The 27,175-nt window shown below is 40.8% G+C and overlaps 1 protein-coding gene and 1 non-coding gene across 9 annotated transcripts; one reads left to right on the top strand and one right to left on the bottom strand.

Moving 5' to 3' along the window:
• Positions 1-12,821: 12,821 nt before the first annotated feature.
• Positions 12,822-19,534, bottom strand: LOC125552686 (uncharacterized). Of its 8 annotated transcripts, none has more exons than XM_087518853.1 (9): positions 18,469-19,534; positions 17,430-17,569; positions 17,195-17,344; positions 16,904-16,947; positions 16,552-16,686; positions 15,818-15,888; positions 14,232-14,804; positions 13,639-13,687; positions 12,822-13,096 (listed from the first exon to the last, which is right to left on the bottom strand). In XM_087518853.1, the coding sequence occupies exons 3-6, from the start codon at positions 17,308-17,310 to the stop codon at positions 15,848-15,850; spliced, it is 336 nt and encodes a 111-aa protein (XP_087374979.1). In that variant the 5' UTR covers positions 17,311-17,344; positions 17,430-17,569; positions 18,469-19,534; the 3' UTR covers positions 12,822-13,096; positions 13,639-13,687; positions 14,232-14,804; positions 15,818-15,847. The 8 variants fall into 8 exon arrangements, with proteins under 8 accessions (XP_087374979.1, XP_087374977.1, XP_087374976.1 ...); XM_087518851.1 differs by having other exon boundaries at positions 17,430-17,605; XM_087518850.1 differs by having other exon boundaries at positions 14,232-14,523; positions 14,695-14,804; positions 17,430-19,534.
• On the top strand, positions 19,495-22,483 carry LOC125552685 (protein FAR1-RELATED SEQUENCE 5). Its single transcript, XR_015602271.1, has 5 exons — positions 19,495-19,523; positions 19,618-19,761; positions 20,529-20,809; positions 21,002-21,692; positions 21,815-22,483. It is a non-coding gene; the product is annotated as a protein FAR1-RELATED SEQUENCE 5 (transcript).
• Positions 22,484-27,175: the final 4,692 nt, after the last annotated feature.

Raw genomic sequence — 27,175 nt, forward strand, 5'->3', positions numbered from 1 at the left:
CACCGGCCGGCCCTTCCTCCTACTCTGTCGATCGCCTCGGAATCCGTGCGGGATCCAGATCCGGATCGGGTGAATAGTAAACCCTAGATCCGCGGGTGTTTTTTTTCCTAAGTCTCAGAATTTTTACTCCATATGTTCCTGTTCGAGGTCCCGTAACTTTGCATCCGTAGCTCCGATTTGGACATATAATATATCAAAATCTTCATCTCGACATGTACATCATTTCATTTCATTGCATCATTTGCATTTGAGTTCATCTTGATGCCCAAAATGCTGTTAGAAGGAGGCTTCGTGAGTTAAATTGCAGATCCGTTAGTTCATCATGCACTTTTGTCATTTTTTCCATGTTTAATCCGTGCATGATATGCCTGTTCCCCTTTGGGATGAATTGTTAAGCATTTTGTTTTCTTTCCAGAGGTGCCACCCATGCATTTTTAGTATGTGTGTGTTGTCTTGTGCAAGCTTGCGAAGAGAGGTACCTGAGATTGCTGATTTCAGGGACTTAGTGATTTTCACTAAGTCTGGGATATTTTAGTTCATGATGCTATATGTACAGCTTGTTTCCTAGTGATCCGTGCCTCTTTTGAGGATGATCAGTAAGGGAGTTTTGATATTTATGTTATGCTCTATCCATCCATGTCTTTTTTTGCATATGTGGAGTGCTCTAGGTTGACTCAATCGAGCTCAACTTTTGCTTCGTTATTAATCTGGGCAGATCGTCAACTTGTTTGCGATTTTGCCGATGCTACCGTTAGTGTTCCATGCATGCTATGCCTTTGTTCTTGCCATGTGTAGCTAGAATATTGTTCCTTCTTGCTGGTTATATGCTTTCCTTGCCATGAATTGCACCGTAGTGAGTGCATCGAGCTCGTTTACATGCCTTCGTGAGTTAAATTTCTGCATGTCTCAGTTTTCACTAAGTCTGAAAACTGATTGTGTTCGAGCTATGTTCGTGAGCTCGGTAGAGTATTTTGTGAACCCTTTTGGCCCCAGGTCACTTTGGGTGTTTTGTTAAGATTGTTGAGTAGCTACATGCCATGTTCTTACTTGTCATGTTCAGGTTTTTTATCATGTTGTTTTGCTGCTCCGAAGAGGGCTTCGTGATCTGAAATTTCAGGCTAGTGTTAATTTCACTAAGTCTGGAATCTGTTTTGCATATTCATTTTTGCCATGCTTGTTTGAACATCTTAATGGATGAATTTGCCTATGGCTCAGTGCTAGTGTTTTGTTAATCATCTTGTGTACATCACTGCCATGTATTTTGTTTTCATGTTTGGTGGCTGTAGCATGTTCATTTCGTTGCATTTAGGAGCCTACTTGTTGTATATCGCAGATCGGTTCGTTTCGTAAAACGCTCGCCATTTCCAAACCGTAGCTCCGATTCCAATGATCTTTATATCATTTTCAAGCGATTCCATCCCCTCTATCCAGTGGAACCCTTGGAATTCCAAGTTGATGCTAGGTTCATGCATTTCCTGTCATATCTTGCATTTTGCATCCCGCATCGCATCCCGCATAGCATATCATCATTTCATCATATTGCTTGGTCTTGCACGTGGTTGATTGTATCCTTGTTGCTTCTTTGTATTGTTGGGTAGATCCGGGAGACGAGTTCGCTACCGAGGAGCCCGTTGAGTTTGCTTGTGAGGATCCAGTCAACTTTGACAACTGTGCAGGCAAGATGATCATACCCTCGAAATCACTACTATCTTTGCTATGCTAGTTTGCTCACTCTTGCTATGCCAATGCTACGATGCCTACCATTTGCTTGTCAGCCTCCCAATTGCCATGCTGAACCTCTAACCCACCTTGTCCTAGCAAACCGTTGATTGGCTATGTTACCGCTTGGCTCAGCCCCTCTTATAGCGTTGCTAGTTGCAGGTGAAGTTTGGAGGCCGTTCCTTGTTGGAACATTTATTTACTTGTTGGGATATCATTATATTGCCATGTTATCTTAATGCATCTATATACTTGGTAAAGGGTGGAAGGCTCGGCCTCTCGCCTAGTGTTTTGTTCCACTCTTGCCGCCCTAGTTTCCGTCATACCGGTGTTATGTTCCCGGATTTGCGTTCCTTACGCGGTTGGGTTATCATGGGAACCCCTTAATAGTTCGCCTTGATTAAAGCTTTTCCAGCAATGCCCAACATTGGTCTTACCGTTTGCCACCTAGCCTTTTCCTTTCCCTTGGGTTCTGCAGACTCAAGGGTCATCTTATTTTAAACCCCCCCCCCCCGGGCCAGTGCTCCTCTGAGTGTTGGTCCAAACTAGAGTCCTGTGCAGCGCCCCCTCGGGGAAACTCGAGGTTTGGTTTTAGTTGTATGGAGCGCTCATCTGAGTGTGCCCTGAGAAAGAGATATGTGCAGCTCCTATCGGGATTTGTCGGCACATTCGGGCGGTGTTGCTGGTCTTGTTTTAACCTGTCGAATTGTCTTGTTGTACCGGGTTACCGAGTCTGATCGGTGTGTCTCGGGTGGAGGTCTATTCCTTCGTTGACCGTGAGAGCTTGTCATGGGCTAAGTTGGGACTCCCCTGCAGGGATTGAACTTTCGAAAGCCGTGCCCGCGGTTATGGGCAGATGGGAATTTGTTAATGTCCGGTTGTAGATAACTTAAACCTTAATTAATTAAAACGAATCAACCGGGTGTGTTACCGTGATGGCCCCTTCTCGGCGGAGTCCGGGAAGTGGACACGGTGTTGGAGTTATGCTTGCGCAGGATTTTCCTTTAGCTTCTCGCTCGTGCTTCGCCTTCTCTTCTCGCTCTCATTTGCGTATAAGTTAGCCACCATATATGCTAGTCGCTTGCTGCAGCTCCACATATACTTGCCTTATCCTTCCTATAAGCTTAAATAGTTTTGATCGCGAGGGTGCGAGATTGCTGAGTCCCTGTGGCTCACAGATACTATAACTCCAGATGCAGGTCCAGGCGATTCCTCTCCAGGTGACGAGTACGAGCTCAAGTGGGAGTTCGACGAGGACTCTCAGCGTTATTATGTTTCCTTTCCCGATGATCAGTAGTGGTGCCTAGTTGGGGTTTGATTCAGGGCCTTGTCGCATGTTGGGTTCTTTTCTATTTTGGTGCCGTAGACGGGCCATGAGTGTTTGTTTGATGGATGTTATTTATGTACTCTGATGTGACGTGGCGAGTGTAAGCCAACTATGTTATCTCCCCCTTTTATTATGTATTACATGGGATGTTGTAATGATTGCCTGACTTGCGACATTGCTTTCAATGCGGTTATGCCTCTAAGTCGTGCCTCGACACGTGGGAGCTATAGCCGCATCGAGGGCGTTACAGTAACATACTGATGACAAAGGGACTGACGTATGTTGTTGTGTGGTTTGACCGATAAAGATCTTCATAGAATATGTAGGAACCAATATGAGCATCTAGGTTCTGCTATTGGTTATTGACCGGATATGTGTATCGGTCATGTCTACATAGTTCTCGAACCCGTAGGGTCCGCACGCTTAACGTTCAATGATGATTTGTATTATGAGTTATGTGTTTTGGTGACCGAAGTTTGTTCGGAGTCTTGGATGAGATCACAGACATGACGAGGAGTCTCAAAATGGTCGAGAGGTAAAACTTCATATATTGGAAGGTTCTATACGGACACCGGAATGGTTCCGAAAAGGTTCGGGGATTTTTCGGAGTACCGGGAGGCTACCGGAACCCCCCGGGAAAGTTAATGGGCCTATTGGGCCATAGTGGAGAAAGGGAGGCTGCCATAGGAGGTACCCCCCCCCCAAGCCCAATCCGAATTGGACAAGGGGTGGGGGCGCCCCCCCCCCCTTTCCTTCTCCCTCTCCCCCCTTTCCCCTTTCCCATCTCCGTTGGAAGGAAGGGGGTGAATCCTACTAGGAGTGGAGTCCTAGTAGGACTCCCCCCTTGGCACGCCCCCCTGGGCCGGCCACCTCCTCCTCCCCTCCTTTATATACGGGTGCAGTGGCACCCCAAAGACACAATAGTTGTTCTCTTAGCCGTGTGTGGTGCCCCCATCCACAGTTTACTCCTCCGGTCATATTGTCGTAGTTCTTAGGCGAAGCCCTGCACAAATCACATCACCGTCACCGTCACCACGCCGTTGTGCTGACGAAACTCTCCCTCGACCCTCTACTGGATCAAGAGTTCGAGGGACGTCATTGAGCTGAACATGTGCTGAACACGGAGGTGCCATACATTTGGTACTTGGATCGTGAAGACGTTCGACTACATCAACCGCGTTAACCTGACGATTCCGCTATTGTTCTATGAGGGTACGTTGACACACGCTTCCCCTCTCATCGCTATGCATCTCCTAGATAGATCTTGCATGATCATAGGAATTTTTTTGAAATTGCATGCTACGTTCTCCAACAGCATCTTCGCGGTGACAAGCCAGGGGACTTGTTTCATCTGGTTGCCATCCTACGGTACGTGAGATTACAAACGGAATGCACAAACCATCATTTGCATCCCTACCGGTACTCCATTATTTTGCAGGGACCAGTCATCTGCCGATCAAAATAAGATCGCCGATCTTGGGTGTGCATTTGCATCCGCGGTTCGGTCTAACCTGACACCTTGTAGCTGACTTTGGTATATTGGGATCAACTATCTTAGCAGCCGTTACCCATGGTACCACTGATGTGCAACATGGTCACACGATCTACCACGATCGGACCGTCACCATCTACCCAGGTATTCCATTTTCTCATTGTTGTGTGTTAGAGTAGTAGTACTTTTTAGTTATTTTATTTTCTTGACTGGGACATGTTTACTATACCAGTACTACAATTTAGTAGTATTAGATTTTTTTTAACCCTCTCGCCTTCTCTTTCATTGTACTACTTACTAGTACTAGTACTTTTTACCTTGGAGGACGCATATAGCTAGCTAGGCCCTTGAATACTTGAACCCACTAGCTCCCACCATTTTTGTTTTTCCATGTCTTACTAGCTCATCCATGTAGCCAAGAGTGCCTATATATAATAAGCTGGTTATTTTACTTCCTCTATACTGGAGTAGTACTATTTGTTGCATAATATTACTGGCCGCCATATTTGAGCACAACATTATTATGCATGGACCTTGACCATGTACATCACCATGTGTCCACATCTGAGATGCCGCGTGTACCAGATGAACGGCGCCGAGTTCGACCCTGAAAGTGCAACTAACCCCCGGGTGGTTTTAGTAATTCATAACAACATATTGCTCGTTGAACTAATATCCATTCAAGTTAAATATTTCAAAAAGTTCAATGATTGGCATGACATGGACTAGAGATGTGGACCCCTCAAAATGCTAAGGACATATGTTGGAAAAAGCTCAAGACTCTTCATTTCTATTTTAGTGATCCAAGATCACATTGAGTCCATAGGAAAGCCAATAATATTAAAAGGGGATGAGGTGTTGCCTAATGGTCTACTTGCCCAAAGTGCCTAGTGATATTGCTCCAAGACCCTCAGCCACTTTCTCATTTCCAAATATGTCCAAAACTCAAAGTCAAACTCAGCCCCACTGAAACATCCTATCCGGCACCACCGAGTTTACTTGACCTAGCCACTGCCAGAAACTCTAACACCTCGGTCACACCGATATGGATCTCGGTCTCACCTAGATGGCCTTGCAAACTCTCTGTTGCCTGTTGTAATTATTTCGGTCTCATCGAAATGTGCAGTCGGTCCCACCGAGTTTGCTTGACCAACTCTCTATTTGCTCTTTGCTGAAATCGGTCTCACCGAGTTCAAGCAATCGGCTTCACCGAGATGAGGTTTTTCCCTAGCCCTAGCACATCGGTCCCACCGAGTTGTTCCATCCGGTCCCACCGAGATTCCTAACATTCACATTTTGAACTAAATCGGTCTCACCGAGTTCTTCTATTCGGTCTCACCGAGTTGGGTCAAATGTGTGTAATGGTTGGATTTTGTATGTAGGATATATATACTCCTCCACCCCCTTCTCCATATGTGAGAGAGCCATCAGAACGTGCCTACACTTCCAGCCTACATCTTTTTAGATAAAACCACCTACTCATGTGTCGAGATCAAGAAATTCCAATCCAACCACAAGAATCTTGATTTCTAGCCTTCCCCAAGTTGCTTTCCACTCAAATCATCTTTCCACCATATCCAAATCTGTGAGAGAGAGTTGAGTGTTGGGGGGACTATCATTTGAAGCACAAGAGCAAGGAGTTCAGCATCAACATAGCATCTATTACCTTTTGGAGAGTGGTGTCTCCTAGATTGGTTATGTGTCACTTGGGAGCCTCCGACAAGATTGTGGAGTTGAACCAAGAAGTTTGTAAGGGCAAGGAGATCGCCTAATTCGTAAAGATCTACCCAGGTGAGGCAAGTCCTCCATGGGTGATGGCCATGATGGGATATACAAGGTTGCTTCTTCGTGGACCCTTCATGGGTGGAGCCCTCCATGGACTCACGCAACCGTTACCCTTCGTGGGTTGAAGTCTCCATCAACATGGATGTACAATAGCACCACCTATCGGAACCATGCCAAAAATCTCCATGTCATCATTGCGTCTGCACTCTCCAAACCCTTCCCTTTACCTTCATATGGAATGTTTTACTTTCTGCAGCTACACTCTTAGAATTGCATGTGTAGGTTGATTGCTTGACTTGTGCTAATTGCTAAAATCTGCCCACAACTAAAATTGGGAAATGTTAGATTTTTATTTGGTCAAGTAGTCTTATCGCCCCCCCCCCTCTATACCTACTTTCGATCCACAGACCCCCATGATGCTACGTGGGTGCCGAGGAACACTCTTGGAGAGTACTCACTTTTCATTGGGGATAGCTACCCCATTGTGAAGCGGATGCCACCTTCCGTGCACAACACCGAAGGCCTGCTATTCATGAATCATGGTTGTGTCTTTAGTGCGCATCGCCAGATGAACGGCATGCTGGGACACGCTATCCCTGATTTATGCCGCTTCAGCTTGGATGAGTCTCCATCGTGTGGAACCAGACTAGAAAGTTGCGATAATAATTCCCGTTGCCCACCGCTATGGATCGTGCCATCTATGAAGAACACCTGGGACTGGAACCTGGAGGAGGACATGGAGCCCATCTATAACGTGTAAGTGGAGTATGGTAAATTGTGAATGGTAGCGCTATAAATATATGTAGACTAGTCGTACACAAATTTATCACATGAAGTGGAGATGAACTTGTGTGGCATACTGGCATTTGTCCTTTAAAATTAATTACTAGTAAATGTGTTATGTGTAAGTGCAACTTGTGTGGCTATTGCACGGGCTCCAACATGCTCTATGAGAAAAAAAGGTGGCACAGTTTTGGCTATAGGTGACGTGGCGGCATGATACAGTAGTAATCGTCCGTTGTAGTTGTAGTATTAGGACGACAACTCCTATAAACCTTGCGCTTGGCTCTTTGCCTCTTTGGGAGGTTCAACAGTCCGTTCTCCTATGAACCTTACACTTGGCTCTTCGCCTCTTCGGAATGTCCAACAATGATGATACTACAGTACAATATGCTTCTGGCAATCTGACACCGAATGAACTGTTGCACGTCCACCGCGAGGGCGAGGGAGAGGGAGAGGGCACTGTAGTCAAAACCCTCTCCTCGTCCTGCGAGCCACTGCACGCGTGGGCGAGGGAGAGGGCATAGGCGTATGTAGTAAGCAAGTTTCTCCTCTTCCTGTGAGCCACCGCGTGTGGGCGAGGGAGAGGGCGTAGTAAGCAAGCTTCTCCTCTTTTGGCGAACTGACGAAACACATCAAAGTAGTACTAGTCCATAATGCGTCCTTTCTGGTTAATATGGCTTAATTTGAAATGAGAAAAATACACTCGCGGTCAATGAATATAACAATACGCTCATTACATTCACTATATAGTCTTGCGGTAATTATACGGTCACTAGATCACCGTAGAGCACCGTATTCCACCCTGCTGACCGGCCACATAGCCGATGGGGCACTTTGTTGACTGGTTAAATTGACACCTGGTTTCTGGGTCCCACCTATCAGTTGGCAGAGCAAATAAATCAGTTAAACAAAACTTTACGTAGGTGCGATAGGAGTCCAACCTTTGTGCGCAACCCACCCTGGCTGTTTATGTGAGTGCATGCACGGGTACTCCCTCGGTCCGTGAAAAATTGTACATCTAACATTAGAAATTTTTCCAACGAAGAGTGTACATCTACACTTCCAATGCACTTAGCCTTTAATCCAATCCGCATTGATTGACTAATGCACCAATTTGTGCTATAGCTATAGGCTGCATGTCTATCCTTAGTTATAGCATGCAACAACCTTCATTTAGTCTTCTTCTCTCAATGGTCGCATGCACACATAAGTCAACTCGCCGGACGAGGAGAAGCTTGAGCATGAGCGTGTGTGTTGCGTCGTGTGCTGTGTGCCGCATAGATGCCTTGAGTGTTGTGTGCGTGCATGTGTATGTGTGAGTGTTGCATGCATGCATGAGGCTTTTACTCCCTACCATTGACATGTTCATATTTTAAGCTTTATTAAAACATTGCATGCAAGAATTAAGAGAAAACTCACCATGCATGTAGGTCTTTTGTTCCTCACGTATGCATTCCAATTAATATGTTCGTAAACACAACTTGCTTGAGGAAAATGAGCCCATTATTGAGTACTACTTTTGGAAAAAAATCTTCGAGCACTCATCATTTACTACTACCTTGGTTGATGATTTATTTTATTGACCTGTATATAAACCTCCGTCCTGGTTTATTGGTCCACTTCGTACTAAGTGTAAAATTTTGATCATAAATGTAACTAACAAAGTGTCATGCATGTCATAAAAAACTATGTTCAAATACGAATCCAATGACATGCATTAACATTTTATTAGTTAAATAGATGGTCAAAGTTTGAAACAAAATACTAGTAGTACTCCTACATTATTGGCACCGGGTGCCTTGGCCAATGTTTCTTGTTGTTGGACAGGATGAGAGACTAGTGCTTCTCCCTCATATGTCTCAAATGTATCTAACACCAAGCGCTGATGTGAATAGCTTCGTCTATTTGACAGTCCACCGTTCCCTCCAGAAAAACTGACACCCCACAAAGACTCTTTAAAAAAATAGTACCTGGTTTTTTATCACTAAATATGCACAAATTGCACTCGTTAAAAACTAGAATTACACATAAAAATAAAATAACCTAGTTACAAAAAGTGCAACCAAGAGTTTAATTATTTTTTCGGCGCCACTGTTTACACAGTATAATTGCAAAAATAAATCCCAATAAAGCATCCTTTCTACCATTTTCTAGAACTCCATCTGTTCTACCTATACTCTCGGATGACCCACAACATTGGTTTTCTTGAAGCCCACTATCTAATCCAAGCCAATAACAAACATAGTATTTTGTAAAATAATTGTTGCTCACAAGACAGAACACGAAACCATGGGAGCTATATCTCACTAAGTGCAAGTGCTCCTTTCGTCCCACTTGGAATCTTCGTCTCCGCACTATAGCTCTTGGGCAAGCCCATTTCGTATTTTTTTTCATTTGTTGTGTTTCTTTCAGGTTCGCCGGGTTTAGTTCGTGGTTTTTGTTTTTGTTTCTGTGTGGGTTTCTTCTCCGGTTTTGGCCTGTTTTTTAGTTTGGTTTTGTATTTTCTTCGGGTTTTTATTTCTTTGCTTTTTCCTTTTTATTTTTTGCTTATCTTATGTTTTCTCCTTAGTTTTTTCTTGCACTGTTTTTTTCCAGTGGTCTTGTTTCCTTTTTCTCTTTGGTTACTTTTTTTAGATTCCTTTTTCACTTTTCTATTATATTTATTTTTTGCTTTTCCGTTTTTTCTTAGTTTTCATCAATTTTTTTGTTTGTCTTTGGTTTTGCTTTGTTTTTCTTCATTTTTCTTCGTTTCCTCATGGGTTTCCAAGGTTTTCTTTAGGTTTTCATTTTCCTTGGTTCTGAGATGTTTCTTTCTTCTGTTTCCTTGGTTTTCATTGTTTTCATTCATTTGTATTCAACACGTGTCTAGTTATTATACACATTTTTAAATGTTATTTATACATCCGAAACATTTTTATATAGGTTTAACATCTTTTAAATAAATGATTAACATTTAAGAAAATAATGTTTGATGGGTACTTTTTTCATACAGAATTTTCAGTGTATATCAGGAACATATTTAATACAAATTTAACATTTTTTTAAATATATGATTAACATTTTAATACAAGATCAACATTATTTAGAATTTAGGTTTTAATGTTCTATTCTTTTTAATGCATTTTCTACATTTTTTGTATATATCCGGAACATTTTTTGTACATGTTTAACACTTTGTTAATGGACGAATAGTTTTTAAAATATTTATGTTTGATGTCTGTTTTTTACTACACATTGTACATTGAACATTTTTCATGCATGTTTATCATTTTCAGAATATATTATTAACATTCTCTTGATACATGATCAACATTTTTTGAAATTTGGTTCTTATGTCCTTGTTTTTTAATACAGTTCTAAATTGTTGGTATACATCAAGAACATTTTTGTGTACACGTTTAACATTTTTGTTATAGATAATTGACATTTTTCCTAAAACATATATTTTTGGATGTCTACTCTTAATACATCCTACTATCCAGGGGTAGTTACCCCACGTGTCTTATATACTATCATGTGGTACTAAATATATAATTTTATCATTCAAGATATGTTAATAACTATAGATAAGATAATTCAAAGTGAGTTATATGAAAAATTTACAAGTTAGCTCATGGTTTTTATTATACTTGCGAGATATATACATATTTGTATGTAAAAAGAAGCATACTTAAAATATGATACATATTACCTAAAAAGTAGTATATATACTACCTAAACATATTTATATACTACATACTACTCGTACATATTCTCCGATTTGATAAATACTACATACAACATACAAAATTCAACTGGTGGTAACCATCACCGATGGTAGATAAAATTTGTATATACGGATTGAGTATTCGTCACCCTGGGTGAGATATAGTTATTTTCCACCCCCCCCCCCCCTCTCTATTTTAACATCAATGCACTGTAATTTTAGTCTTTTTTCAAATGTAAACAGAGAACGTTAGAAAATATATAATCACTGTAAACAATATTTTACATTACGTAAAATTACAAATGTAAAAACATAATGTAAAATGTATGTAAAATACAAAATTTCTGGTCTTATGACCTATATTTTTTTTCTTAAGCCAAATTTTATGCGATGAATCAATATCAATGTAAATATTTGTATTCCAAATGTAATTTACTTATGAAATTATCATAATATTACCTCGGGTGAAAAAAAACTTATTCTGCACCCTCGATGATGAAATCTAAATTCTTCATTTTCGATAACTTAATTTTATGTCTACTTTTTCAGTACTCATTGTATATTTTTTGTATAAACGGAAACATTTTTTCTATACACATTTAACATTTTTCAAGTAAATGGTTAATTTTTTTCTGAATTTATGTAAAGTATATTTTGTAAAGTGGGCTCCTACGCAACTAGGCCGGCCGGTATGGCGCTCGCTTTAGGCGAGGCTACCGTCGAACTCGTATCGAGCCACATATAGGCACGCCCACTGCCTTCTTTGTATAGAGGACTACAGGTCCATGAAAGCACATAGAGAAATATATACCGCAAGGGCTATGTTTCCCTTACTGCAAGACACATCCTCGTCTCATTGCTCCTCTAATGGGCCGACGCAATATTGTAGCGTCCTGTGGGTGGTTTTGGAAAGTTTCCATTGGCCAGTTTGTATCCGTTTGAGGTTTCCGTGTGGGTTCTTTCTTCGTTGTTTTTATATGTTTATTAGTGTCAATTTCTTCAGGGTTTTTCCTTTCTTGTTCAAATACATGTTAACTTTTAAAAATAATATATATATTCCAGATACATGTTAAACATTTTGTAGATTCACATTAAACATTTCGAGCAAATGTTTGACATTTTGTCAAATACAGTTTGAAAATTATATGCAGGTTGAACATTTAAAAATCAACTTTAATTTATTTTCCAAATACATATTGAACATTTGCCAAACACATATTGCACATTTTTAAAATAGATGCTGAACTTTTTTAGAACACAGAATGAACATTATTCCTAAATGCCGTGGAATTTTTTTGAAAACATGCAAACTATTAATCAAACTCACATTTTTTAGCAAATATTGAACATATTTCATAAATGTTATGACCATTTTAAAAAACGTGTGAAACATTTTTTTGTCATGGACTTCTTTTTAATGGTACAAAATATTTTTCCGAAATTAGGCGAATATCTTTTACATTGTATAAACCTTTTTACATAGGCCAGGAAGTTATTTTGAAACACACGAGAAGTTTTAAGTATGGTGAATAATTTTTTGAATGATATGATTTTTTTTACAAATCTAGAAAAAAATTCACGTTACATAAACATTTTTTATGCACGGTGAACTTTTTTGAAATTAAGTAAATTCAATTTGTAAAATATATATACATTTAGAATATTTCCGGCTATAAACAAAAGAAAAATAAAAAGCAAAACTAAAGGAATGAATGAAATCAACCGCAGTCGACTGGTCCGGCTCAATTGGGGAGTCCCTTGAGGCAAACGGTTCTACGGTCTCACCTACTAGATAGGAACTGCGGCTTGCCATACAAGTCATATCCAACCGGTAATACATTCATCAAAGCATTACAAATATATATAAAAATAGCATGATATTGCGGCCTGCCACACCCCACCCGGTCCCGTTTTAGCTAATCCGGTAATATACAATAGATATCTTCGAATTTTTAATGATCCAACATATGGTATATATTTATTGAGTCTAACAATCCAACACCTGGTAGTATTACTCAAAAAGCATAAGATAATATTTACTTACAACAGTAATGGTCCAATTCAAAACATCAAATCTCGTTACAGACCATCGGTGCATTTGTTAACAATTGTAGCATGAAATACCTAAAGATCAAGGTTCCGTACTATATACCAAAAGCAGGCCATACAAGTTATTTATTTACACTGCTTCAATACAGCATTGTACTAAACTATGTAGTTGGCTATGAGTAGCTTGCTCCAAACACCTTGTCATCTGATTTGCTTGATATTGCGATGGACGCATCTGTTGAAAGACATCTCGTGTTAGCCAAATTATGCATATAGTGTGTGTATGTATAGCAAGAAAACAATTTCATGCACTGGCCCCCTATAAAGGTTTTGGGCAGTGGGTGATAGGTGGTCATCCTAATCCTTAAAAATGAAGACACATATACAAACTTCCTTAAAGTTTGGTGACTGTTTCAGAGGGCATGGTTATGTCCATCCTAACTCATGAGATCTTATGTGTTCTCAAATCACATTAGTTATTACTGGTCCTTTTCGTAACATAGTCAGATAAAAGTAAAAAAGCACAAGATTATATGATAAATTCAAATACTTCTGACCAAATCCACGACCAGTTCAATGTTTGGCTTATAGAATGATTGGATACTACACCACTGATAGTTTTAATAACTAATATATGAGAAATTCAAATACTTTTGATTGAGTCCACAATGAGTTCAATGTCTGGCTGACGGAATGATGGGATACTACACTACTTAAAATTCGGACTCAGTAAGACTTGAAGGAATATGATATGTTGTCGCCAATTTACTTACTTACCCTCCTTCCCTCATGATGTGAAGTGTAGCAAAGTTTGGTGAGATTAGGCCTGAACAGATATAAGAAAAGAGCATGAGCAAGAACAAATAACATATACATCTTTTATCGACTTGTCATAGATAATGTAGGATAAACGAACTAAATATGCTTTTGAAAAATAATGTGAATTTACACCACCTAAACAATTGAGAGATTAGTCATAATCCAAAAGCATTGTTCTCTATAGAACACTAATTAGACCATGTGAAATCAGAGCAAGAGTTTGACACGAACAATAGGCAACAAACTGGAGCTAACAATGCAATGTGGTCTAAAGAAGACAAATAGACAATGTATTGGCCAAGCTATTGACATCCCATGCAACATTTATCTGATTGTTCTTATTCTGTATGGGTAGTTGCAGACTGGAGCTAACAAAATTTAGGAATAACAGGTAGTGCATATACGTGAGTGATGGTCACACATAGCAGTTGAAGCATAAACAGAGCATATTGGAGAGGAAAACACAATTTACGAACCCAGACTGAGCTGCGGGTGTTCATCCTACTCTACTGAAACAAATAAAAAAGGGTAGTGTGTAGGATCTGCTATACCTAGGGCGTGCAGAGGCAGCAGAAGTTGAGATCCTCTCGGCGCGTGGTTCATGCCAGATCTCCTCACCCACCAATGGAAGGTGCTCGTCCAGAATAGATGGGGCGCCCAAGAATCAAGCGAGGAAGAAGACCACCGGGAGGATGGTAGTGAGCTCGCCCACCAAACCCTAGGTCAGGGCCTGGGGCAGCCCGGCGTGACGGAACCCACTAAAACATATAGGCCACCGTAGCGGCTTGAGAGGAGGGGCGACGGGGGATGGACCTCAGGCCACAATAGCAATAGAAACATAATCTGAAGCAAGATTGATCAGGTTGCTTTTTTTAACTGATTAAGAACTGCTGCAATTTATGTTGCCGATGCATGGTTACATTGTAGTCAACAGGGACTGGTAATGAAATAAAGAAATGACTATACTGCAGAGGAAGCTCATAACTAAAAGGAAACTGCAAGAAAAGTAACTACCTGAAGAAATAGGAACCACAACAACTATCTATATCAATTGCTCCCTCTGAATCTCTATCAATCATCTACTTCCTTTGGATGAACAGACGTAAATCGCAGCAAAATTCACCCTAGAAGAATAGAGTACAAAACAAATATAGTCAACAATTTAAAGGTACCACCGACAGTAAACATCATAGCAAATAAACACCATATAGAAGCATGACCCTTTATTAGAAATAGTGCCGTGCGTGACCTATGACTGAAACTACAATCAGGATAAACCACAAACACAAACGATGTAATAAACTGGGTGTTCACCATATTGTTTCCTATAAAGCAATAGTGTAGGTTGATTTTCTAATATATAACTTTCATACCATTGATTAGAGGCAATAATACAAAGTGATTTTCTAAATCGTTCATACCATTGATTAGAAGCAATAGTACAAACTGATTTTCTAAATCTTTCATACCATTGATTAGAATCAATAGTACAAACTGATTTTCTAAATCTATAGCTTTTATCACATCTTCACCAATTTCTTGGTACCATTTTTTCTATAGCACCCAGTCATGTTGATCCTCTATCTGTATATGCTTATCCATATCAGAAATTCTAAATTCAACTAATTCAGTTAGGCTCTAATTGTCCAAATTTTAGCAGTCAATGTTATTAACTTTTCTTATATTGTATCATGTGCTCTTAAAAGATGGCATCCAATCGGAGATGAGGATTGTGCGTGTGAGGCGGGGGGGACAAATCTTCTATATCTAAATAGGGGCACCCCACTAGCTGATTTTCCTGGCTTCTCGTGAAGCCACGTCACCCGAATTGTTTTAGCCATTGATGCAGTATCCCTCGACAGCCCGCAACCGTCTGATTAGGATCCATGTGCCAACTAAGTTAAGTTCTTCTTTATCTATTTACCTAGACTGCACAAAAAATGGGCACATCCACCCAGCACCTACAAACTTATTTTCTCATGGATACCGAGAAACATGTTTGTTTGACTGACTAACGACGTGGATAACCGACACTTTTCAAAATGGACTTTGTACTTTAATTCAAACAACATATAGTCAACCAAGCAACATCCTATATTCTTCTTGCACATAGATAGGAAGAAGAAGAGAACAAAACTGTATCTGTCAATGCCACTTGCCACAACCACTATGTGCAACCCCACGCAGCGATCCAATGGAGATTAGCAACTGCAAAACAATATATAGATAGTAAAGAAACAACATACTGTTAATCAGTTAACATGAACCTAAGAAAAATGATAAAGAAGAGGAGAAAGAGGAAACTGAGAAATCAAAATCCTAGGAACAAATAACCATCTGAGCAATAATGTTCCTATCAATCGAACCAGAATAAACATGAGTTAACCTTAGGAAAGGATATGAATAATTCAGACACACCATTGCAACAGGTGAAAAATTATTCAGTACAACAGAATGGCGTAATCGAAGAGGGGCAGACAACACATAAAACAATGCATGTTTGATAGGCTAATTTATTTATCACAGGAGTGTAGCGGAAGTGGATGATTGCTAACAATAGCATGTCACTACAGATATATTTTCAAGCCAAATGAATATGTTCTACAAAAGATATAGCTGCAGGACGAATAAAGGGTTAAAAGATATAGCTTTCCATAAAGAGTATGATCATTGGGAAACCACACAAATATCAGTAAATTAGGCATTTTTAAATTTCCTCATGTGATACCCAATAAACTGCATACGTTCTTGTCTAAAGGTACCCACGCATATTGCAAGCAAGCCACCAACCAGCAATAACGTACATTTGTGAATCCAAGTTGCCCAGATCAAAAAAAGTAGAGCAGGACCGATTAATGGTTCCTGATATACCTTGCATGCCGGTGACACCATAGACCGTAAGGCTCGTGCATTTGTCGCTATGTGGTTGAGGAAAGCTCCCTACACACGCTTGAATCCATTGCATGTCGAGAGTAAGCACGACACCATGTAGAGCGATTGATGAAACTGCAATCAAGTGGACAAATTTAATAGAAAATTCACGAGTATGTGCTCATGTATATCTATCATGTATCAAAGTATTTCTTCTTTTCTTATCATAATCAAACAAAAGCATAAGAAGACATGAGCTATTATATTCAGAATTTTATTCAAGACATGAGTAATCAAAATACTACTGAGCGCACAGTCAGTATTAGGAAGTAAGCAAGTGTTGGTTACTTACTCTCATGGTAACTAAGAGTAGAGCAAAGCCTAACGGAATTTTGCCTGCACATCAACATGAGAAAAACACAGAAAATGTCATATATACAAATAGAAGCATAAGAAGTGGTTTTAGAAAATATATCAAGGTGCAAAGATAAATAGAACTACTTTCAATATATATAGTAGATGCCAATGCAAGGGACACACAGTTTGAACCTAATTAATTAGGTGGCAACACAGTGAGGCCAATCATTATATCAAATTGTGAACCAAAGAAAGAAGGGAAGTAAGTTGTGATGGTTAAAGATACCTGAACTTCTTTCCTCTGTATCCACATGCAGTGCAGCAGCAGCCATCTCCATGTGGCAGATATTTTTTGCCACGTCTATTGCAGGAAACAAACCTCCATGACTCCCCAGGGACCATATTTTATGACGACAGTGCATCTGAAACCTTCAAGCTTCACAAGGAGAGGGAAGAATCATTACATAGACCAACTGGGTGCATGCATAAGAACCAGCAAAGCATAGGAGATATGAACTAACCAAAACTGGTACGCTCTCAACGCACAGGGCTCAGCCAGTGTCTTAAGATCAATCTGGTTTGTAGGGATGTGTACCTTTGCTGGTTTGTTAGTAGCTTCAAGAAGTGCAAGTGGCTCACCGGCTCAAATCGATCCATGAATCTTACAGAATCAAGACAGATTGGTAACTCTAATGACCTAACTTCCAAAAAATTGCTAACATGCATAAGTGGGATAGCGTATCAAAATAGGGTCATACGTGTGTTATACCTAACATATGCAAATATATTAGACTTGCATAGCTGGGAACTGGAAGATGTCATTAAGCTAAAACGGTAGCGAAGCCACCGAATCAGAAATACAATCAGTTCTAAAAGTTATGATTTTCTGTACTTTGTTCTATAGTCCTGTTATATATGATGATCTACTGATGGTCAAATGCAACAATGCTAGAAATTACTTTGCGTCTGACTGAAATTTATTTAACCTCCCTAAAGCATGAACCAGACCTGCTCTTAGGTACCAGCTTTGTTAGTCGAGCAAGTGCATGTATACTCTTTTTATGATTTCCTTCTGATGTCGGAAATATGGAGTTTTTACCACCTCACTCCCAAACAGCGGATACGCAGCGGCAGGCAACATCATCTTGTGTTGTATTACTACCTTACTCTCACAGAAAGCACATACATCATGCTCATAAAAATATAAAGAGCCGGCGAAGCTTACATCGGCAATGGCACCAGGAATAACCACAGAAAGCTCATCTAAACTTTTAAATTCCCAAGCGTTTTCCTTTCTCTCATGAAGTTAAGCTTCAGTATTACTCTCACAGGAAGCACAAATCATCACAACAAATTAAACTAAGCTATGTGATGAGCACAACTACTTCAAAGTATAGGATATTTTCAAAGAAATTCTAATATGCCTTGGTTGTAATGATTAAGGAACAACCCCAAAACCACCAACACACACCAAACAAAGGGAAAAAATGGATATTAGATGAAGAATAATAGATATCAACACATAACAAGTAACGAAAAATAAAGCAGGGCGTAGTTTACCTTATGAACCAATCAACAACAGCAAGGTCCAGCAGTTTCCAACAGTGAACAGGATTCCAAGGGCACTTACAAACTGAAAGAAACAAACCAACATAAAGTAAAAAGATAAAAAACATTAACCAGGAACTATAAATTTGAGCACAACCATCTCAGAGAGTTGTTACTGGGGTCGTAGCATGAGTGAAAGCGCATTAGTATTATTACTTATACTCATACAACATTATTGTTTTAACTTAACTAAGCATCCGACAGTGTGTGAACAAACACCATTTTGACAAACCAAATGACAGAAAAAACATTTTGGATCTACTGTTAACTCGATTCGGTTTCGAAGGTAATGCTGGTTCAAGCGAGCAGTGCAACCTGCAATACTCTGGGCATGAAAAGGACACACAAAATTGGTCAGTCGCAATCATGTGTATGTGTGGCCCTTAAAAAAACTGCAGTTTCAAATAGCAAAAGAGATTCGGTTTCAAACTACAGTTTCAAATAGCAAATAAAAAATCATGTGTATGTGTGACCCTGAACGCCGTCCAACTGCAGTTTCAATCACCCTCGTTTGTTTCCCTTTGGATTCCCATCACGCCTTTCTTACTCCTTGTATACTCGCTTTAGAAGGGGTGCGGGCTTTTGGAGGCCGGCCTACAGGCACGCCGCAATCTTGTGCGTTGGAATGGGCTTTGGGATTGCGTATCAGTCACCTCAGTCCAGCTGTGTGGCAGGCCTATGTTTTGAAATACGGTCCGTGATACAGCTAGTATCACGTAGGCGTATGCTGTTCGGCCCCTCACCGATTCCTGTCCCCCGGCCTGCTGGACAACTCATTTGGCTGGGCCGGCATTTTGGTACACTATGGACTTTTCGAAACAGAACAGGTTTATGGGCCCGGGGACATGTGGAGCAGGTAGATCCACGCGAGCAGTTTTCATCGGCATTATCCTCTCGTCCACAGAAACATAGAGCTTGCATCGGCGGCGGCTCTCTTATTCCAGACGGGCACGGCAGCGACGATTCCCCAACGGTGAAATGTCGACAGACGCACTGGAGCTCAGCGGGTATGTTTTGTTTTTCCAGATCTCTATGCCCCCTGATCACTGCCCCCATTTTATTTGCAAATCCATCCACTGACGGCGATATCCTGGACTGCAGGAATTGTGGTGTGTTCCCGATGGAGTCCCAAGATTCCATGACTGCCCCAGCTCTAGAGCTCGAGAAGGGTGACGAAGAACTGATTGGTGGAGATGGGCAGAGATACGAGCTGTGTTCTGAAGCTACCAGCGGCTGGACGAGGAGGTCAGTCTTATTTCTGTTCCCCCACCATGCTTCATTACCACGTGTTTTAGATTTGGGGATGAATCTCGCAAAAAATTTGGTTGTACGACCAAGGGATGCGTTTTTGTCAGCAGCATTTTCAACTAGTTCATTGTATGGAGTAGGTGTGTTGTTCTGTTCTGCTCATATCTGACGCAGAGGGCAAATTTTTCATGGTGTTCACTTTCACGTTTTTAGATTTCAGAGTGGCACATAGCACTCTATCCCATAAAGTATTTTTGGATAGTCATCTGCTGTGTATTAATTTGGATTCCAGTATTACTTAGACTGCTAGCGCATGTAACAAAAAATTGCCTGCCCTTACTGGACTTTTAGGATGATCTGGTGGATTTTAGCAGGCTGTTCATTGGTTTTAGGGGTATGCTATTTCTGATCATGTAATTAGATGTGTTTTTTCATGATTTACATGATGAAAAATGGTAAAAAGTTACCTGACAGTGGGAAATCTATGTGTGAGCTTAACGTTTGGGTTTCATAATTAAGGGAGAGATAGTTGGATCAGTAGCTCCCCGGATGCATACATAAAGAATGTCTGTTTGGGTTTGTATAATATGATGTTCTGTTTAGTCTAGAAAAATAACTAAATGTTCATTTAGTTGCGTGCAGAAAAATAACGGTTATGGTTGTGGAAATGTACAGTTTGTAATTAGAGATGGATACTGGTGGTTTGAATAAAAAAATGTGTCTAATTGCTAACTGTTTGTTTTTGGTGCGACATACCGTTTCAGGGTGAGGCTAGGGAAGGCGCCTGAAGAGAGGGAGATGAACCCTGACAGGAAAACAGCTCTTGAGTCGTCTGTCCGTGCTTATGCTGAAAATCGTGAAGGGCATGTCATCAATCCAAAGATTGGCACAGAATTTGATTGGCACAGAATTTGACTCGCTGGACGAGGCTTATGAATTCTACAACCTTTATTCATGGGAGACTGGTTTTGGTATACGGTTGGCAAAGAGCAGGCTAAATGTGCAAAGAGTACGATGTATGCAAAAGATTGTGTGTGCCTGTGCGGTACGTGTGCGGGAAAAATAATTTTTTTCCATGCCTCTGGTATAATAGTCGTGTATCAAGCTAGTTTCATTAATATCTGAACTGTAGTTAGCATGCATCTTTGAGAAAAATTATTTGAGCGGGAGGGAGTGTAGTAGGATGTAGACAAGTCTTGATGAAAATTGTGGTTGATGGCTATTTTTCTTTCTGTAGGGTTCCCCATTAAAAGAGAACAACCATTCGTCAAGATGTGGTTGCAGTGCAATGATAAGGCTGCTGAGATCCAAGGATGCTGGTTGGTACATATCAGAGCACAAATCAGGGCACAACCATCCGCTCTCTATTACATGTGGCCAGAAAATGCATTGGAAGTCGCACAGGCATATAGATAGATACACCAAGGATCTTGTGAAGCAGTTGAGGGGCAACAATGTTTCCCTTGGGAAGGTTTTCAGCATTGTTGGTAGCTTCTTTGGTGCTGCGGAGAATGTGCCATTTACAAAAAGGTCTCTGAAAACATTGTGCAGGAAGCTCAACAAGGAGCAATCGGATCTTGATGCGGTCAAAACGATGAACATGCTTGCGGATATGAAAGCTGATGATCCAGAGTTCAACTACACAGTGCAGGTCGACGAGGAGAGCCGCATAAGAACATTAATGTGGGTGACAAGTAGAGGGTGCGATCAGTATAGGTATTTTGGAGATGCAATAACATTTGATACTACATACAGGACAAACCTGTATGATATGCCGTTTGGCCTGTTTGTTGGCGTCAACAACCACTTCCAAAGCATAATATTCGGTTGAGCCATGATGAGAGACGAGAAAGAGGAAACATTCAAATGGATATTCAGGGAGTTTGTCTGCATGGTGGGTGGCAAACATCCGCAGACAATACTTACAGGTTTGTGTGCATAACACCATAATTCCATTTCATAACAACATTCTTTTAGCGTTATAGTAACCAGCACGTTGCCTGATCCGATCATTTTTTTCATTTGTTTTTGCTTCTATACGAAAATGCAGATCAAGCACGGTCTATGGAGCTTGCTATTGAAGCAGAGCTGCCAAACACAGTGCACCGTTGGTGCAAATGGCATGTTTTGAAAAAGGCTAAGGAATCCATGGGTGTTCTCTGGAGCAAGAACAGCAATTTCAAACTGGAGTTCCACAAGCTTGTCCATCACATGATAACTGAAGAAGAATTTGAGGCTGGATGGGACCAGATGTTGGAGAAGTACTCGCTGAGGAAGCATCCATTCTTGACGCAGATATATGAGGTGAGGCATAAATGGGCAAAGCTGTATTTCCAAGGGGTGTTCTGTGCTAGGATGACAAGCACTCAACGGAGTGAGAGCGCAAACCATCTTTTGAAGGGTTACGTGCCGCCATTCTTCGTGTAAGTAGATCGCAACATTGGCGAGCATGGAGTACTTGCTCTTTTCGGGTTGAAAGCTGGTTTGGCAATCTTTCCTGTGCCCGCAACATTTACATGTGACTCAATACCCCTTGCAGGCGTATCATCCCTGACCTGATTTCCGTAAACATAGTTAGTCCTGGATGAGAAAATGAAGAAAATTTGTCTTGTGGGTTGCGTATGCCGTTGGAAAATTGAAGAATAAGTTCAAACGTACCTTGCCACCGCTGAAAGTGACTTCACCACCTGGGATGTTTACTGTGATTTGCTCGACCATCTTTTTCATTGACTCATAATCGTACAAGCCTATTCTTGGTGTTACTCCTTGTTGCTTGTTTAGTAGACCGAGCTCTAAGTTGTCGAGAACAAACACCTGTTTTGCAGCAAAACATATGGGCATGAATGAATCCTGTTTTAAAAATGTAAAAAATGAATTTGTTTGCTAAAGAAATTACTTGCCTGCAGGAACAGATGGCATCCAACTATATGTATAGTTGGGTTCCTCTTTGAAACATCGGTTTTGAACTTCCTAACTGCTTGTAACAAATTCTTCAGCACATATGCCCCCCAGTTCCAATCTTTGATCTTGTTGACATCGTTCAGTGCAGCCCAAAAATCTACTGATATGTAGTCATGTTTGGCGGTCAGAGCAAGCACATGTCCAATGATGAAAATCACAAAGGCAATTTTGAAACAATGCTTCTCTGTTTCCGTTGATTGTTCTGTTATGGGTGCAAGCAAGATTGATTCAGCAGCTTTTAGGCTGTGTGTGCCTTTCTCACCGAATGATGCTGCTACACGCGTGTACTCAATACAAGCTTCAGATGGTTCAACGCCTTCACCTTGAATGGTTAGATTGCCACATGGGATGCCAAATACATAATTTATATTCTTGTCAACCAAATCCAACACCCCCTGTGACTCCAGGTTCAAGGAGCATGAATCTAAATCAACTCTATCCATCAAGTACGCACTGTATTTCAGATTAATCTTTTGCCATGACTTCAACTCTAACATTCCTCCAAAACCGATTTCGCTAACTAACTGCCTCTTAAATTCGCTAAACTGAGCAATTACTGAAGCAGCCTTTAGCACAGATAACCGCGAGGTGAAGCATGGTGTTCCAGCTACCCCCGTTGAACAACCTGATCCATCACCGTCGCTATTCCAATCTTCAACAGATTTGTCACTATTTTCTACACGGTTTATAACCATCGCAGCTTGTATCCCACTAAAAAGGCCTGACATTTTTATAACTCCCCTAAAAAAATGCTGTGGCGATTTAGATTGAGGACGAACGAGCAAGAACACAAGAAAGAATGAACACGCCGGCGGCGAAAAACTAAGTGGGGATTGGCGTTCGGTACCTCTTCCGTGCGGAGCAAATCGCCGGCGGCTGGCGTCGCGCAACGCCGGCAGATGAGGGGGCTCGCCGTAGTAGCACCGCTCGGCGGCGAGGCACAGGCTGCCCCACCTAGATGCGTCGGAGCTGAGGTTCCGGTGAGGAAAACAGAGTGAGAGAGAACTAGGTTGGGTGGGGGAGGGAGATGACAACAGGGTGAGGTTGATGTGAGGGAATAGAAAAAATGGAGACGTGACACGACTCTAAAAGTGGGACACAGAGGGTGGCGTGTAGCTGTACCGCATCGCCCAGAAAAACTTGCTGCACCCAATACTAATTAGGGGACATGTTTTCATTAGAGCGCATGTGTACCGTGGTCAAGTGGAATGGTCAAGTGCGTGTTTAACTAAAAGCTTCTAAAACTTCAAGTGTAAAGACAAGAAAATGTTGAAATGTTGCGGTAATCTGCTGACTACTGCTAATTCAGGTCATTAGGCATAACGTGGCGAGCGGGAGAACTGCCTTCCGTTCGGAAAACACTACCAACGTCATTAACGATGATTAAAAAAGGTGCACTATAGCACTAGTGTCTGTTTTATCTGGTCAGGGATTCGCCACGAAGGGACTTGTGCCTCCATTGCCTACGCAGTGGACAAGGGTCGACCACGACTTGCACATCCAGTTGGAGTGGACACGGCTCGACCACGACGTGCACGTCCCGCTGGTACAGATGAGAGAATGGCATGGTGCATCGGTGCTGCAAAGTCAAAACATGTGCGTACATGTCAGAAAGGTTGTAAGACACCCTAGGGGCTTTGCATGTGCGTGGGCCAGCGCTGGATCAATACAAGCAGAAAAAAAATCAAATACAGCCTCTATACAATGGCAGCGGGAATCTAGATGGTGGTCGGGCGGCAGGGATAGCGGCCTGCCTGATGCTCGGCCTCCATTAGCATTTTTCGCTTTAGAAGCCACTATGCTGATGCGTATAAGGTTGCCATATATCGCAGCATGGCCCACATCTGCTATGCCGGCTGTTCGTACTTGGTACCCCTCCAAAACAAATCATGCACCACGAGTTGGGAGGTGTTGAGCAGGCACATGGGCCATGCACAGGAATCTTTCATCACGGCCTGATTAAAAATCAGCAGTCCCCTTAAAAACATGTTTGACAGACCCAAAACATTATTATTTTAAGTAAACAATAATGATCAAATCATGCTAATTAATTATTTTCCATTTAGCATGGCCCTGGTAAAAGTCGAGGTAAATTTTGAAAAATCAACGCAAGCAGCCAGATTCAAATTTTAACCCGGCATCCAGTACAGGAGCCGCACGTAGGGTCTACGAGGCACATTCAGTACCTAGCTAGAATATAATTAGTTCTTCTTTTGAAAGTGAGATTATAGTTAGGTCTTTTTTTCAAAATAAAATATAGTTAGTTCTAATCAGCTCAGTTTGTTTCGGGTTAAAAAGGGATCATCACTTAACCATCATCTCCACGACGCCACCTGTACGAGACTCGGCACATATCCTCCGCCGGATTCCCGCATCACCTTAACTAAAGAAATCCCGCGACTGGTTCTTGAATCTTTCACCGGCACAACGCGGTGGATTAGATGATCATTCATTGTGATGTGGGGGTAGTTGGGGAGGAAAGCTCCGGCATGGCATGTCATTAAACTAGTTGAGCATTGTTCACGTTCCTTCGCTTCGCCCAAACCCTATGCCTCACGCTAAATCTGACGCGTTCTCTTCTGACTCGATACAATATTGTATACCACCGGTCTAATGTATAACGAAGCCTGGATTGTTTGTAAATACAGCGTGGACAACAGCAAGGGAATCACGATCCTTATATGAGCGAGTGAGATAACATCCTACGAGGTGCTCGTCCGCTGAAAATGCGCTCTATGTCTTGTTTGTATATGCTGCTCACTTGGTCCAGTATAGAGGACTAGAGGTCCATGGAAGCACATAGATGAAGATATGTCACCAGGGCTAAGTCTCGCTTACTGCGAGACATGGCACGTCTAGGTATCGATTTATGCAAGACCTAACGTAGCCTCGCCTCAAGAGATATGCTAGTGGGCTGGCCAGTAACGTGCTTCCGCTGATATTTGTTCATTAGTTTTTTTTTACTTTTTCCTCTCTCTCTCTCTCTCTCTCAGGACCTTCAAAGACATGGTGACGACACTAATTAAATGTTTGTACATTTCAACATGGTTTACGGGTTACAAAAAAATGATCATGAGTTATTCTAAAAAAATTATACAATGTAAAAAATGTCCGCGTAATTCAAAAAAATATTTCATCCTATTCAAAAAGTGTCTCTCATTTAAAAAAATGTTCACATGTATCAATTTTTTGTCATATTGAAAATGTTTATAAAATGTTCGTATAGTTTAAAAAATTCATGCCATTAAAATAATATACCACGTGCATTTGGAATGTACCACGCCATTAAAAGAAAATGGAAAAGAAAACACGTTTTCTATTTTTCTTTCTTTCACGAGACGCACGGTTTTGCTTACGCGAGAGGTACGGTTTTGCTTTCGGGAGAGGCACAGGTCGGAAACGAAAAAAATAATGCATTTTTTGTTTTTTTTTTTCTTCCACGGGAGGCACGGTTTTGATTCCGCGAGAGGCATGGTCGTGGTTTCGCGGGAGGCATGGCCGTGCCTGTTTCGGAAATGGAAAAAACCGTGCTCCGGGTTTGGTTTTTTCGTTCAGTTTTTTTCATGAAAAAAGTCCGTCAAAACCTATCAACATGGGATCTAGTTTTGAAGATCTCAACATGAGGAATCCAACGATGAAAACGGTTCGATATTTGAACGCACGGTTTAAGAGATAAAACATTTTGAATAAATGGGTATACGAAAAAAGGGAAAACTCCCAGGTTGCGACAAGTGGCGCACAAGCAACACGTCACTTGTCACAACCTGGGAAGGTGGGAGTGATCTTTGCAAGGAGTACTCCTCAATTAGTGATTTCATGTTTTCGAAGCTTCGGTGCGGATTTTCTTCTACTCTGTTTCTATGTGTTTTTGTATTGGTTTTCCGTCGATCCTTTTTTCTTTCCCTTTTTTATTTGTATTTTATTCTTCATTTTTTCAAATACATGTTGACTTTTTGTACATATTTAGTCTACACATTAAACATTTTTTAGATACACATTGAACAGTTTTTTATTCGAGTAGATGTTGAACATTTGGTCAAATTCCCATTGAGAAAATTGTATATGTTGACCATTTTTCAGATACATTGAACATTTTTTAAATACTCACTGAACATTATTCCGAATATATGTTGAACATTTGTCAAATGCACATTGAACATTTTTCAAATTCATGGTGAACTTTTTTTGACACACATTGAACATATTTTTCACAAATGTCATGATTTTTTCAAAAAAAATCGAGAAATATTTCTTAAGTGTAAAACATTTGTCAAGTGCACATTGAACAACTTTAAAATACATGATGATTTTATTTATCCTGGATCACACATTTAAAAAATCCATGAACATTTTTCAAGTGTTTCATGTTTCTAAATGTCATAGAATTTTTATAATTGTTTGAAACATGTTTCCAAAATTATGAAGTTTTCATTAAATTGTGTAAACGTTT

The sequence above is a fragment of the Triticum urartu genome, chromosome 4A (genome assembly GCF_056163025.1).
Source record: "Triticum urartu cultivar PI428250 chromosome 4A, HENAU_Tu73, whole genome shotgun sequence".
Lineage (NCBI taxonomy): Eukaryota > Viridiplantae > Streptophyta > Magnoliopsida > Poales > Poaceae > Triticum > Triticum urartu.